General features: G+C 35.6%; 1 protein-coding gene across 1 annotated transcript in view; it reads right to left on the bottom strand.

The window, feature by feature from the left end:
* The window catches only part of bdl (borderless), a 191,947-nt gene extending 176,227 nt beyond the window's left edge, over positions 1-15,720 (bottom strand). Inside the window, exon 1 of the mRNA XM_073969929.1 lies at positions 14,148-15,720. Coding sequence (XP_073826030.1) covers positions 14,148-14,420 — 273 coding nt within the window. The 5' untranslated portion in view covers positions 14,421-15,720. The remainder of the gene's footprint in view (positions 1-14,147) is intronic.
* Between the last annotated feature and the right edge of the window lie 383 nt (positions 15,721-16,103).

The following is a 16,103-nucleotide window of genomic DNA, read 5'->3' as shown; positions in this document are numbered from 1 at the left end:
TTAATTAATAACGTTGGGAAATTAAGTAGAAAATATGAAAAACATTGATTCGGTTGTTGTACAATGGCGCACTACAAATTGTAGTGTCCTGACTGTGGATACATGAGTTTATTATGATTTGTGAGGAAAATTAAATATTTTATAATTTTTTTTAATAAATACAAATTAAGAAATAAAATTTAATAGAACACGTGAAAAACGCCTGATTTGATTGGTGGACAATGGATCAATAAAAATCGTAGTGCGGAGCACTAAAAATCGTAGTGTTCCGACTGCCGGATCACTAAAAATCGTAGTGTTCCGACTGCCGAATCTCTAAAAATCGAAATAATGGAACAATAAAAATCGTAGTGTTCGTCTGCGGAGCACTTAAAAACGTAGTGTTCCGACTGCCGAATATCTAAAAATCGAAACAATGGAACAATAAAAATCGTAGTGTTCGTCTGCGGAGCACTTAAAGTCGTAGTGTTCCGACTGCCGGATCACTAAAAATTTTAGTGTTCCGACTGCCGGATCTCTAAAAATCGAAACAATGGAACAATAAAAATCGTAGTGTTCGGCTACGGAGCACTAAAAATCGTAGTGTTCCGACCGCCGGATCACTAAAAATCGTAGTGTTCCAACTGCCGGATCACTAAAAATTTTAGTGTTCCGACTGCCGGATCTCTAAAAATCGAAACAATGGAACAATAAAAATCGTAGTGTTCGGCTGCGGAGCACTAAAAATCGTAGTGTTCCGACTGCCGGATCACTAAAAATCGTAGTGTTCCGACTGCCGGATCACTAAAAATTTTAGTGTTCCGTCTGCCGGATCTCTAAAAATCGAAACAATGGAACAATAAAAATCGTAGTTTTCGGCTGCGGAGCACTAAAAATCGTAGTGTTCCGACTGCCGGATCACTAACAATTTTATCCTATTATTCTTTCCATTATGTTGTGTTCGCAAACTTAGAACTACACACTATTTCGTTTGATTCGTTTGTATTAAACGTGTCAAAAAATACTGTTTTTTGGCCTTCGCATTTTGGTATTTATTAACTCGATGTTTGATAGAAACTGAAGAAGACCCACCCAGAAGATACCTAAACGTTTATGGGTTTATCCAAATTCCTATAAGACTACCTGTACTCAGTGTTATATGTACCTGTACGTTGATTGGCTATGCGGAAAATCCTTGTAAAACTGCATTCATTGAGGAATATTTTTTGATGTACAAAAACCAACAAGTACAATTTCCCTAATGGCGGAAAATCCGCGTAGTAATTGATGAATATTGTTTCTTGTACAAAAGGCAAAAGGTAAAATTACCCAAAATTAATAAGTGTGTGGTTGTATTCCCAGCAAAATAAATTGGAAGTAGTGCAATGTAGACTAGTTCTTTCACGGCATGTTTTTATGCAGTTCAAACGGAGTCGTGAAAAAGGCACTCCATTCCTCACATTTTAACCGCATTTGGATGCAATCCAAAGAATCACAGCCATTTGTAACATTTTAACAACATCCGGAGGCAGTTCAACGGAGTCGTGAAAAAGGCACTCCAATTCCTCACAATTTAACAGCATCCGGATGCAGTGCAAACGGAGTCGTGAAAAAGGCACTCCGTTCACTACATTTTATTAGCAGTTGTTAGAGATCCCCACATGTACATAAATCAGTTTGTACATCTCTACAGGCAGCGGAAAACATTTGTTAATACAAACTAAATAATATTTAATTTGTGAACATTTTTCTGGTAACTCACGAGAAAAAAATTTCCCAGTGGAGTGCTGTTGGAGTACATGTCGAAATCTTAACTGGTGATGGGAAGACAATATCAAAACCATTTAGCAGATGAAGCAAAAGCACTTAAGCTTGGATTAAATGAAGAGCGGAGGAAATACACATGTTTGCGATTGAATTCAATAGAGAATTTTCATAATTTGTGTTAATTTAATAAAGTTATTAATATTTTTGTTTTACACAAATGATAAATGCATTTTATTTTGTTATTCAAAACACGTGCTCTGGACTGCCTCCTATTCTACCCCAAAATGCAGTGCCAAAGTTAAAATGCAGTGCCAAAGGTTCAGTTAAAATGCAATGCCAAAGGGTCAGTTAAAATGCGGTGCAATGGAGTGCTTCTTTCCGGGGTCACTCCCTTGTAAAAATCATGATTGAAAATGCATAATTTGATGCACTTCTAAATCACTTGTACATATCATTTAACTGCCTCTTTGGAGGCAAACTTTTCGCTGGGATTTATCCCGAAATCATAAAGTTGACTTTAAATGTACAATCCTACTTGCGGAAAATCAGCACATTCTCATTGAGTGATATTGTTTGTTGTACAAATATCAACAGGTACAATTTCCCCAAAATAATAAGTGACTTCAAAAGTACAAGTCTACTTGTGAAAATCCACATACTTTCTTCAACTTCATTTACTGAGGAATTTTGTTTTTGATACAAAAAGTTACAGGTACAATTTCCGCAAACATTGTGTTGTTATCAATATTTTCCGGTCCTTATTTCTTTTGTTCACATTAAAAAAAATTAAGTAATTCATGAAGATCAAGAAGACAATTTTTATACGACACTAAGTATTGCTATTCTGAGCGTCTAAATGTGCAACCACGGTAACGTGTACTATTTTAGATTATATGTAACAAAAAATGTAATAAATAGTGTTTTATAAAAATTTGTACCGCATACATCTTGTCATATTTTCTACTAACGTTCTCAAATTTTGTAACTAATTTTAAGTACATGGATATAACATGTTCATCTTAATTTGTATTTATTAATTTTTACTTGACCCAAAAGCCATCAAATATTTAATTTTCCTCATCAATCATAATAAACAGATGATTACCTAAACGTCGAACAGTAAAATTTTTACTGCTCCATTGTCCAAAAACAAGTCAAATGTTTTTCACATTTCCTACTAATTTTTATTTCTTAATTTGTATTTATTAAGAAAAAACATAATATATTAAATTTTTCTCGCGAATCATAATAAACTCATGTGTGGTACATTACCTTATTGTATTGCACGTGGTACACTACGATTTTTAGTGCTCCACAGTCGAATACTACGATTTAGTGCTCCATTGTCCAAAAATCAAATCAGATATTTTACACATTTACTTCTAATTTTTATTTATTAATATGTATTTATTTATCCTAAAAACATAAAATATTTAATTTCCCTCATAAATCGACGTACGCTACGATTTTTAGTGTTCCGACAGTCGGAACACTACGATGTTTAATGTTCTGCAGTCGAACACTACGATTTTTACTGCTCCATTGTCCAAAAACCAAACCAAACATACATGGATGTAAAATTTTATCTTAACTTTTATTAATCAAATTTAACTAAATATTTCATTTCCCTAAGAAAACATAATTACACTAAGATTTTTAGTGCTCCATTGTCTAGAAATCAAATCAGATGTTTTACACATTTTCTTCTAATTTTTATTCTTTAAATTATAATTTAATAAATAATTTATTAAATAATAAATAAATACATATTTATTTATCCTAAAAACATAAAATATTTAATTTTGCTCACATAATAAACAAACGATTTTCTTAACATTATTTTTAGCGTTTCGGCTCGTGGTACGCTACGATTTTTAGTGTTCCGACAGTCGGAACACTACGACTTTTAGTGCTCCGACAGTCGGAACACTACGACTTTTAGTGCTCCGACAGTCGGAACACTACGATTTCTAGTGTTCCGCAGACGAACACTACGATTTTTAGTGCTCCATTGTCCCAGAACCAAATCAGATGTTTTACACATTTTCTTTTAATTTTTATTTATTAAAAAAATATATATAAATATTTAATTTCCTCAGAAATCATAATAAATTCATGTATGGTTCATTACCTTATAGTTTCAAAACGTGGCAAAAAACGATTTTTAGTGCTCCGGCACGACGATCTTTGTGCTTCATTCCACAAAAAACTAAATATTTTTGTTCATAATATTGACCAAATTTCGCAATGTGTTTAACTAATTTAAACATACATGGATGTAACAGTTTATCTTAATTTTTATTTGATCAAATTTAACCAAATATTTAATTTTCCTAAGAAAACATAATACCTTTATTATTTTTTAGTGTTCCAACACTATGATTTATAGTGATCCGGCAGTCGGAACACTAAAATTTTTAGTACTCCGCAGTCGGAATACTAAAATTTTTAGTGCTCCGCAGTCGGAGCACTACGATTTTTAGTGCTCCGGCAGTCGGAACACTAAAATTTTTAGTGCTCCGCAGTCGGAACACTACGATTTTTAGTCCTCCGCAGTCGGAGCACTACGATTTTTAGTGCTCCGGCATGCGGTACACTACGATTATCGTTGTGTTCCGGTACAGTATCACTAAAATATTTTTTAGTGTTTGTGTTCCGGAGCGGTACACTATCGTAGTGTACCTATCCACCTTGGTACGGTACAAACGGTACGGTACGATACCATAGTGTTTATTTTCGAACACTGGTCAAAATACCGTAAATCGGGGGTACCGTTATATGGGGGCTATACCAAAACGTGGACCTATGTCCACAACTTTCGTTATTTAAGTTTATTGACACTTAAGAACCCTAAATGTCAAATTATAGCTAAATCGGTCTGAAAATGTAGCTAAAAACGGCAAAATACCGTAAATCGGGGGGTACCGTTATATGGGGGCTATACCAAAACGTGGACCTAGGTCCACAAGTTTTGTTATATAAGTTTATTGACACTTAAGAACCCTAAATGTCAAATTATAGCTAAATGGGTCTGAAAATGTAGCTAAAAACGTCAAAATACCGTAAATCGGGGGGTACCGTTATATGGGGGCTATACCAAAACGTGGACCGATATAGCCCATCATCGAACTTGACCTGCCTGCAAACAAAAGACGCATTTTCCCAAAATTTCAGCGTCCTATCTTCATTTTTGTGGATGCTAGAGTGATTACCACAGACGGACGGACGGACGGACGGACGTGCACAGATCGACTCAGAATTTTACCCTGATCAAGAATATATATACTTTATAGGGTCGCAAATGAGTATTTCAATGCGTTACAAACGGAAAAACAAACTTAATATACCCTCCATACTATGGTGGAGGGTATAAAAAAGGTCACGCACAAACAAGTTTCAATTTATATGATATATGGAATAAAGTTATGTATGATATAAAATGATATAAATTCTATGATATGGCGATAAAATTGGTGAGAAACAAAAGCATATGTCATTTTGGTTATGTCGTGTGGTTTTAAAGCTTTTTTGAGCCATATATGTGCTTAAAGTGACTCCAAATTTTATTCAAAAAAAAGCTCATATGTCAAAACTTTGAAAGCTTTTGTGCGTGAGCTTTTTTGTCGAATAAACTTATAATTACGATTTTATCTAATCTTAGGCAAAAGTTCATCAAAATATGATACAGGGATATGAGGTTGTAAAAAAGTCATAACCCTAGTGTATATATGGGTGAATATTGCGAAAAGACTTGTTTTTGGGGTCGAAAACGGCAAATTGCGAAAATGGGATTAAATAAATATTTTTCGGCTTATACTGTTTTATAAGACAATTTTATGCATTAATTAGCGATGGGTCCTTTATATACCCTCAGCCTTTAGGCTAGAAAGGGTATATACACTTTCATACGGGCAAAATGTGTCTCATCGAAATAAGTATGTTTGGACGAAATGTGTTTCAGACAAGTTGGAGTTGATTTAGCAATGTCCGTCCGTCTGTCTGTCTATCTGGCTGGTGCGCACGATAACTCTCGAACGGATGAACCGATTCGGTTCAAATTTTGGCTTTCGTAATATTTTGTCCAAACTTAGTTTAAGTTCGAAGATGACCTATATCGGTTCACTCCTTCCGATACCTCACCCACAAAAGTTCCAAAATGTTCGGAAAATTTGTGGGCATGATAACTCTTGAAGGGAGTAACCGATTTGGTCCATACTTTACACATCGTGAAATTGCTACCAGACTTAGATGAGGTTCCAATATGGACTCAATCAGCCCACTCCTTCGGTACCTCCCACACAAAATTTCGGATAAGTTCAGTTTAGGACCTGCTCTCTAATCGCTTTGATTTTTGTTGCAACAACTTGTATTCACTTCCCCCTATACGACGGTACAAGTTTCATCAGGGGCAAGTCCATACTTCCTGAGAAAATGGCCGGAAAGGTGCAAAAAGCCCCTATGACACCTTGTGTAGTGGTTGGAGGGCAAGATAACTTTCGAACGGATCTGTCGATTCGGTCCAAAATTTGGCATTCGTAATATTTTATCCAAACATTGTTTAAATTTGAAGATGGGTTATATCGGTCCACTCCGTCAGGTACCTCCCCCACTAAACTTCAAAAATGTTCGGAATGTTTTGCGCACGATAACTCTTGAAGGAAGTGACCGATGTAATCTATACTTTGCACATCCTAATATATCTACCAGATATAGATCAGGTTCGAATATGGACTATATTTGTCTACTCCTTCTGGTACCTCTCACACAAAATTTCGGATAAGTTCACTTTAAAAACTACTCTCGAATCACTTTGATTTTTGTTGAAGCGATTTGCATTCGCTACCTCCATTACGACGGTAAAAGTTTTTTCAGGGGCAAGTCCATATTTCTTGGGAAAACAGCCCGAAGTGTGTAAAAAACCCCTATGTCACCATATGTGGCGATTGGAGAGCACGATAACTCTCGAACTGTTCATCTGATGGCCCATATCGGTCCTCCCTAAGAGTACCTGCCCTACAAAAGTTCAACATTTGTGTCTTAGTCTCAAAATTCTGAAGAGACCTTAAATACGTTCGGTCTGTCTGGAGGTGAAAGTTTCGCTTCACATTGGCTGAGGGTATATATCTGTCGGCAAAGCCGACTGACACTTTTTTTACTTGTTTTCATTACCGTAGTTAGAAAATAAAAAATAAAATTATATTTATGAAATTAAAATAGACTTTGTTCATTCTTCTAGAATAACTCGGCGTACTTCATTTATATAATATATTTTGAAATATTAATGACGACTGGGAACACGCACGGTAATGAGTATTTACGCCTTGCGACCATTTTTGTCATATAAATACATATGTAGAATATTTTATTTTGATTTTCCAGCCTCGTTGAAGGACATTTTGTCTTACTTTTTCAATATTTTTAACCTAAAATGCGTCGGGACACAGAAACAAGTATATTCGCAATATTCACCACAAAATATGCAAAATATACCAACAGTTTTTGGCAGAAAATCGTCATAAAAGTCGTAAAATTGTCATACGACCATGTGTTGTGTTGTTTACAATTACTTGAAAAAATCACTTTGCATAAAATCTGGAATTTACTTGTGAACATTTTTCGTTGGATAATTTTTTACAAATTTCGACGTGGATAATCACGGCAAGAGGGCCATCCGATAGCATTACGGAAAACTTGTTTAATGAATTTAATCGGGGTCGACACTCGCCAAAAAAACGAAGGCTGTTGTGCCAGAAAAAAATTAATCCGTGCGTAAACAGATAATGCTAGATCGCCATTTATGGACCGATTTGGATAATTCTTTTTTTGGAATGTTCGTCATAACCCAAAATAGGTTTATATGCAAAGAAAATTTCACCACGTCAACTTTTTTCAATTTTAATTTTTTCTAAAAAAACTACTGAACTGATTTTCCTGAAATTATCAGGGAATATAAAGGGATGGCCCCCGGTGAAAATAGGCTACATATGCATTTTGGAATGGGGGGAGGGGGTACTTCCTCTATACCCAATTTCTTTAAAAATACTTTCTTATATATAAAAGACATTGTGTGTATGTTTGTATATTCCGTATAGACTCAAAAATGGCTGAACCGATTTTCCTGAGATTTTCAGAAAATGTACAGGGAGGACCCGTGGTGATAATAGTTTTGTTGAATTTCGGAGGGGGCCCTAGGCCCTATTTTTTTAAAACGCTATTTTCGCAAAACTTACGAACGTATCGGTTAGAAAATGAATTTGCAATTGTGGTTGTGTATCCCACCCTAGGTCCTTATTTGGGACCTAAAGGCCCATCCTACCTTTTTTAAATATGTTATATCAAACTTCTGAACCAATTTTCATGTAATATTCAGATGATGTACAGGGATGTCCTCTGGTGAATATAAGCTATATATGATTTTTGGTGAATTTCGGCGGAGCGGGGTTTGAAAATTAATTCGATAGACAATGGTGGTTGTGTCTTCGACCCTAGGCATTCATTTGTGGCCTTAAGATCCGACAACGCCCACTCCAAAACTTCTGAACCGATTTCAATGTCATTTTTAGAAGATGTACAGTGATAGCCCTTGGTGGAAATAGCCTATATATTTTATTAAATTTCGGAGGAGCCTAATTTTTTAAATGCGCTATATATGTAAAACTTCCGAACGTGTCCGTTTCCCCGACCTTGGATACATGTTTTAGCCATAAGACCCGACCGAATGGAAATTCCAGATGTTTTGCATAACGAAGCTTTGGTCTAATTGAAAAGCTAAACACTAGAAATGTTGCCTTCTATCGATAGCTATAACTTCATCAGGTATATAAGATACATTATAAGAAGGTAGAAGGACAACAAAGCCGGCCCTTAATATGCAATATTAAATAGAAATTATAATCTGGAACAAATGTACGATGGCACATAAAAATTCCATAGAAGTTTTAGATCGATTCTTGAAGGATTTAAGAAGCAATTCACGTTTAGATTTCCTGCAGAAAAAATAAATGCATGCATCAAGTCATGCATGGTTTTGACCAAAAAGTTTGTAACGCATCGAAATAATGGTCGTATACCTGTACATATATATACCAAAATGAATGTCTCGACGAGCTGAGTCCGTCTGTATGTCCATCTAAACCTTGTAGTCACGCTACGGGTCTCAATTTTGATCGGATCGTCACCAAATTTTGCGTGTTAATGGGGTTCCGGAGGGGAAGATGGTGATGGTCGGATAATATTTAGGGGTCGGAATCGGAAAAAACTTATTTGAAGAAAAAGTCAACGTTTTTTTCCAAAAAGGAATATCTAAGCTTCTGAAAGGAGTATACCAAAAGCAAAACCTGACAATGAAAGTAGAAAATATCGCATTTCTAACTATGTAAAGTAGGTTGCCGTAGGTGGTCAAACAACGAAGATATCACAATAGTCGCAAATAAAACCCAACTTTTCATTTTTACACCCTCAGCATTTTTGCTAGCGAGGGTATATGGTAAATTTCAAATTTCTTTTGCAACTCCATTGGAAGAAATGTTAAAAAAAATTTGCGAGCACATCCGCAATTTTTGGAACATAGATTAAGAAAAAAAGTCGTGGTTTCAAATCTGTTCGCGTTCACAAAATTGGATGCTGCGCTCCAAAGTTATGGGGGGTTTTATTCCCTTATAAAGAACAAATAATTAAAAATTACATTTTTGCTGTAATAACAAAATGTACATATAAAGCGTTAACAGCATTTAATATCTATCCGTAGATGCCTAAATATTTACTAAATGTATTTCTATTTTCGCGGAAAATCAAGAAATTCTGAAAAAATCTTGGAGTAAATTGAATTTATTCTAATTTAGATTCCAAATAAAACTCGAAAAAAATAAATTAAAAATACGTACATATTCTAGACAACGCGTAGAAAAATATGAGACCAAAATTTTAACGATTGGATTTATAACTGCCATATTACAGCAACAACAAAAGACGACAACTTATTGTTGGAATATTATTTCAAAAATATATTTTTTTGTTTAATACGAAAAATAGAAAAAAACATTTTTGGGAGTTATTCTACTATTTTGCTAAATTTCGATGCAAAGACTGACGTACTTCGCTGAAACTTCTTCAGGGAAAATGCGATGACAAACCCGAAAGTGTATTTGCTTACTTTGATAAACAATAGGATTATGAAATAGAAAGTAATGTTGAAATTACAACCAAAGAAAAAACATAAAAGTTAAAAAACGTATAATTCGCGAATTCGTTTAAATCAGTTAAGGCACATGCGCTTTTCAGATACAGCAATTGCATCTCTATCAATATGTAGCGATTTTTCCACTTTTCATTCAGCGGACAAAGTGTGCCGTCAGCTGCATCTTACTGTTCAAAAACCCTTTATGTGGGTAAAAAGTGCGGGATGTACATAGGATTATAAGGCGCATCCGATTTCAGTGACCGCCTATAAAAAATACGTCATTACAATAAATTTTAAACAAATTCGTCAAGAACCGCGGATGTGCTACCAAATTCTATTTTATACGAAATACGAATATTACTCCAGAATGTCGGTAATTTATGCCACACGGTTTTGGAAAATAATATAATCGCGTGTAAAAATAACGAAAGATAATCGCGGTTCAATGCGCAGAATCATCAAAATATAATTTTGCAGAATTTCCTACTTTCAAGGTATCTACAACCGCCGTTTTGGTGAATGGATTTGAAAGCGGAAGCGTTCATTAGATACGGCGCGTAAAAAAACTAAAATCACGAGGGGTTCAAGGGTACCTGAGTCACAGTTGTAAATTTTGAAGCCAAAAAATAGGTTTTTAAAGAAAATTTACGCACCAAAATTTCGACTTTGGACTCCTATTACTAGGGAGCTGTATGAAGCACACTCATGAAATATACATCAAACGACGTGGAACCACGAGTTCTACAATCCAATAAATAGTTTTGTCTGGTTGCGCCCTCCAATTATAAGAAAAATTCCAAAAACCCAGATTTCAAAACTTCAAAATGTCAGCATCGATGCAGTGTATATATCGAAAAGTCATACATTAGAACCATGTTGCATAAGGGGTATTCTTCAATTCTTTCTTTGAGCTCATGTCTGAATTTTCCGTGGTTTGACCAGAAATCAAGAAAGAACACAAAAAAACTTGTAAACTTCAACACATTTTTACCCATTTTTTAATATTACCACCAACACAGCTTCCACATAAATTATTTGTTATGGTTCATTTCATGCGACATCGGCTAAAACACTTCAATTAATATAAATATATTCATATTGTATGAAATATATTGACAGTTCGCGACTTATTAAATGGTGAACCTCAACTTCAACGATTGTAAAACATTTTTGAATATTACCATATACACTTTCAAATGGCAAAGGGCAAATGGGCCTCACCGAAATAATGTTTTAACACCCTAAGTATGTTTGGACGAAATCCGTTTCAGACAATTTGGAGTCGATTTAGCAATTTCCGTCCGTCTGTCTTTCTGTCTGGCTGGCTGGTGCAAACGATAACTCTCGAACGGATGAACCGATTTGGCCCAAAATTTGGCCTTCGTAATAGTTTGTCCAAACTTAGTTTAAGTTCGAAGAAGGGTCATATCGGTCCACTCCTTCAGGTACCTCCCCACAAAAGTTCGAAAATCTTCGGAAAAATTGTGCGAACGATAACTCTTAAATGTAGTAACCGATTCTACCAGACAAAGATGAGATTCCAACATGGAATATATCGGTCCACTCCTTCGGGTACCTCCCACACAAAATTTCGGAAAAGTTTAGTTTAGAACCTGCTCTCGAATCGCTTTGATTTTTGTTGTAACAACTTGTATTCACTGTATCCCATACGACGGTACAAGTTTTATCGGGGCAAGTCTTCCTGAGAAAATGGCCAGAAAGTTGCAAAAATCCCTATTGCACCGTCTGTAGTGTTTGGAGCACAAGATAACTCTCGAACGGGACTACAGATTCGGTCCAAAATTTGGCCTTTGTAATATTTTTTCCAAACATAGTTTTAGTTCGAAGATAAGAAGATAAGCCATATCGGTGTACTCCTTTAGGATAACTCTTGAAGGGAGTTACCGATGTAATCCATACTTTGCACATCCTAATATATCTACCAGATATAGATCAGGTTCGAATATGGTTTATATTTGTATACTCCTTCTGGTACCTCTCACACAAAATTTCGGATAAGTTCACTTTAAGACCTGCTCGCGAATCACTTTGATTTTCGTTGAAGCGATTTGCTACCTCCATTACGAGGGTAAAAGTTTTTTCGGGGGAAGTCCATATTTCTTGGGAAAACAGCCCGAAAGGTGTAAAAAACCGAAATATCACCATATGTGGCTGTCGGAGAGCACGATAACTCCCGAACTGTTCAACCGATTTGGTCCAACATTTCGTCTTCGTCATATTATATCCAAACTTAGTTTCATGGACCAATACCGGTCTACAACTTCTGGTACTTCCCTCCAATATTTAAAAAATGTGACTAAAGTGCTAGGACGAAATCACTTGAATGAGGCAATCAATTTGGTCAAAACTTGGGATCTCCTAATATTTTGTCAAAATTTAGTTTAACTTCTAAAATGGCCTATATCGGTCCTACCTAAGGGTACCTCCCCCACAAAAGTTCAACATTTGTGTCTTTGTGCAGTTAGTTCCTAATCCACATATTTGTCGGCAAGTTCAAATGTCCAAAAAGCGCCACACAATTCTGAAGGACCTTAAATATGTATCAGTGAGAAAATCCGACTGAAACTTTTTTACTAGTTTTATCAAGAGTTTGCTTCAAAATCTATAGGTACCGTAATGTGGGGCTATACCAAATCACTGACATATACCAACAATTTTTATTATCCAAACTTCTTCATAAAGGACTCGAAATATTAAATTAGTATTAGAGTTATCTTGCACAATTTGCTATGTGCCGGCAGGGTGTTGGAGCTTTTGGGCCATTATCTCAGGAAGTATTGACTTACTCCGGAAAAATTGTACCGTCGTTAATGAGGCCGCTAGAACAACCCTTTGAAAAAAGAATCAAAACAATGCGAGAGGAGATCTTAAACTTAATTTTTTCCTCGGGAGGTACCCGAAGGATTGGACCGATATAGTCCATATTTCAACCTGATACATGACTGGATGAAATAATACGATGTGCAAAGTCTGCACCAATAAAAAACTCCCTGCGAGAATTATCTTGCGGATTTCTTGGAGCTTTTTGGCCAATATCTCAGGAAGTATGGACTTGCGCAGAAAAAAATTGTGCCGTTGTAAAAGAAGCCGCAAGGACAACCTACTGAAAAAACAGATTTCAGAACGATCGGAGAGGAGCTCTTATACTTCACTTTATCCGAATTTTGCGTGGGAGGTACCGAAGGAGTGGACCGATATAGTCCATATTCAAACCAAATATATATCTAGAAGGGATAATACGACGTGCGAAATTTGCAAAAATTTCCAAAATTTGGTTCGAATCGGTTGATCTGTTCGAGAGTTGACGTGCGCACCAGCCAGACAGATAGAGGGAAGGACATGGCTAAATCGACTCCAAATTGTCTGAAACGAATATCGTCCAATCATACTTGGGGTCTAAAACCGTTATTTCCATGAGGCACATTTTTTGTCGTATCAAAGCGAATATACCCTTTCTAGCCTAATGGCTGAGGGTATAAGAAAACAATTTTTGATGGTAAATATTCGCGTTTTCATTGTTAGGCCAGATAGTTATCGTGCAGCCCTCGTAAGCTAAAAAAACATTTGTTCTATTTTTAGAACAGTTGTGGTGGAATTTGTTTTCAATTTTTATTTTTTTATTTATTTTATTTTGCTCTTTGCTGGATTTGATCATGCGAACTTCAGATTTCTAGCCGAGCACACTACACACGAGCACACCAATTGGGCTTCGAATAGAATAAAAGACTTCCATCCTTGAACATATTCACCATATGAAACCTTGTTACTTAATAATCCCATTTAAATCCATGCCATGGTAAAGCCATCTTATAGTCTTTTACTTGTTTTTGAAGTAAGAGAACACTTTTCTAGGAAAAATTGGTAAAAACTGGATGACTCTGGCTCGTAAAAGAACATGGCTAATGTGTGCGAAATAATTCACTTTAGTGCATGTGCACCTACTTTTACGTTTTATTAGCAACTATTAGCAACTTAGATTTCAACATCTTTAAAATGATTTTGAGAATTAAATAAATTTGTTTCTTTGTGACGTTTAAACTTGTAACATATTTTCTTTTTTTGCTTTTTCACATTATCTAATTTGCATAACCCCCCATGGCCATGACTCACGGCATTTACAATGACATCTTAAGCTCAGCAAAAAGTTCAAAGTAAAAACCCAGTTTCCATAAAAAAAAACGTACAACAAATCTTTACTTACATCTTTACTCCAATGGACCACATACGGTATGGGTAGATCATAGGGAAAATCTATGTAACAATTGAAGACCACATATGAGCCGACCTTGGCCTCTAGCTGTGTTGTTTTCTGTCGATCGTGTCGTGCACCCGTGCATACAGCAACACAGGATACGCTCATTAAAAGCAAAAACGTTGATGAGAAAAAAGCTGCTAAAAATCCAAAAGCATTATGGCATAATATCAGTTTACGCCGTTGATGTTGTTGTTGTTGGTTTTGTTGCTCTTGTTTCATGATGATGACGAGACAATAGTTTGTTTTGTGTTGTGTTCTTGGGCAAGTAAACCTGAAGATGGATCGGGTATTGGTTTTTGGGTGGGAGGGAGCTGTTTTCAAATAAGCTACTGTTGCCACGACGACCTTTGCCAGCTAAGTTTACTTGCGGTTTATTGTAACGACGGCGACGACGACAACGACGATGATGGTAATGATGTGGTTGCTGATGATGATAATTGCAACGATTTGAATGTTCTTTTTCGCGTTTGCTTTTTGTTGTTTCAGATTTTCTTAGGGGTGTTTTCTATTAGATTTCCTTTCGTTTAGTTGTGGCACTTCGAAGTTTTTTTTATATTTTACACAAGGAACTCGGAATTTGTTTCTCAAATTCAATTAAATTAAATATTTTTAGCCGGAAAACAGTTTTGTTTGGGTGGATACTTGTTGTCGTTTTCCCTTAAAAGAATTTTTCACTGTTGGGCAAAATTCTTTTCGTAGCAGCTATGGCAGGGGCAATGAATTTGGTTATTTTCTTAAATGATTTGTTTTTTTTTTTTCTTTTTGTTTGGGAGGGAAATTAAATTAATTTAATAACGCTCAAATGTTGCTAAAAGCTGTTTTGTGTAATTATGATAAAGAACGCTTGATTAATTAACAAAAATTCTTGTGCTCGTTAAACCAAAATGGTGGTCAGCTCAGAAATATGCAAAGCTATTAAATGCTTATTTTGTTTTCTTTTGGGATGTGATGTTGTTTTTTTTTATTTTTTTTGTACTTGGTTGCTAATGAATTGAATTATTTTCCACAAAATTCTTTTGTTGCGTTTTTTTAGCGTAATTTTTTTTTTGTTTTAATCTTTCCAAAGAATTCGTTCAGTAACCGGACACAGACTAAATGCGAAATGCTTAAGATAATCAGGTCAATTGCAAGCTATTCGTTTGTTGATCTGACGTCGTCGTATACGTGATGTACTATATATGCTGTTGACTTTATCTCAAATCTATTTGAGTAAAGTTGGTTTTTCGTATTCGGCTTGAGATGTTGTTTTTTCTGATTTCGCAAGGAAAAAAGCTTTTATCACTTTGAGAAAGTAAGAGAGATTGTGTGTGCTTTATTATATTTATGCTTTTTTAAAATTTCCACTTGAGTTTTCTCCGTGTTTAGCGTTTTTCCACTTCAGAACGTACCGATCGCTTTGATAACTAAACCGCAACTAAACTAAAATCTAACTTTAAACCATCCACAACCATTGTACATCGGCCAGCCAGTCAGCCATTCATTCATCCATCCAGCCAGCCAGATAGTATTCGTTTCGTCTGATCATAATGACTATGGTGATGATGAGCACGTTAGCTATCATGCAATAATAATGATGATGATTAAAATGTGTATGGTGTCATAATTATGCATAATTTTTGGTAAAGAAAGTTCTGTTGAAATGTTACAGACATTTTAGGAACCTTTCTTATTTAGTGGCTTTTAGTTATCCAATATCCAATAAAAAAAACTTTAATAAATCACCATTTACTTTATTTCTCTATAGTACTCGTAATCGTGGACTTCTCATGGGTGCCACCGTGGTGCAATGGTATGCACACCCGCCTTGCACGCTAAAGGTCTGTGGTACGATTCCCAGGCCAGGCAACATAAAATTTTCAACGGTGGCAAAATCGCCAGCAAAGTAGCCTATATATGGGAAAA

The sequence above is a fragment of the Musca autumnalis genome, unplaced genomic scaffold (assembly GCF_047663935.1).
Source record: "Musca autumnalis isolate F117 unplaced genomic scaffold, ASM4766393v1 scaffold_2, whole genome shotgun sequence".
NCBI classification, from domain to species: domain Eukaryota; kingdom Metazoa; phylum Arthropoda; class Insecta; order Diptera; family Muscidae; genus Musca; species Musca autumnalis.
This window is presented reverse-complemented; position numbering and strand designations above follow the sequence as displayed.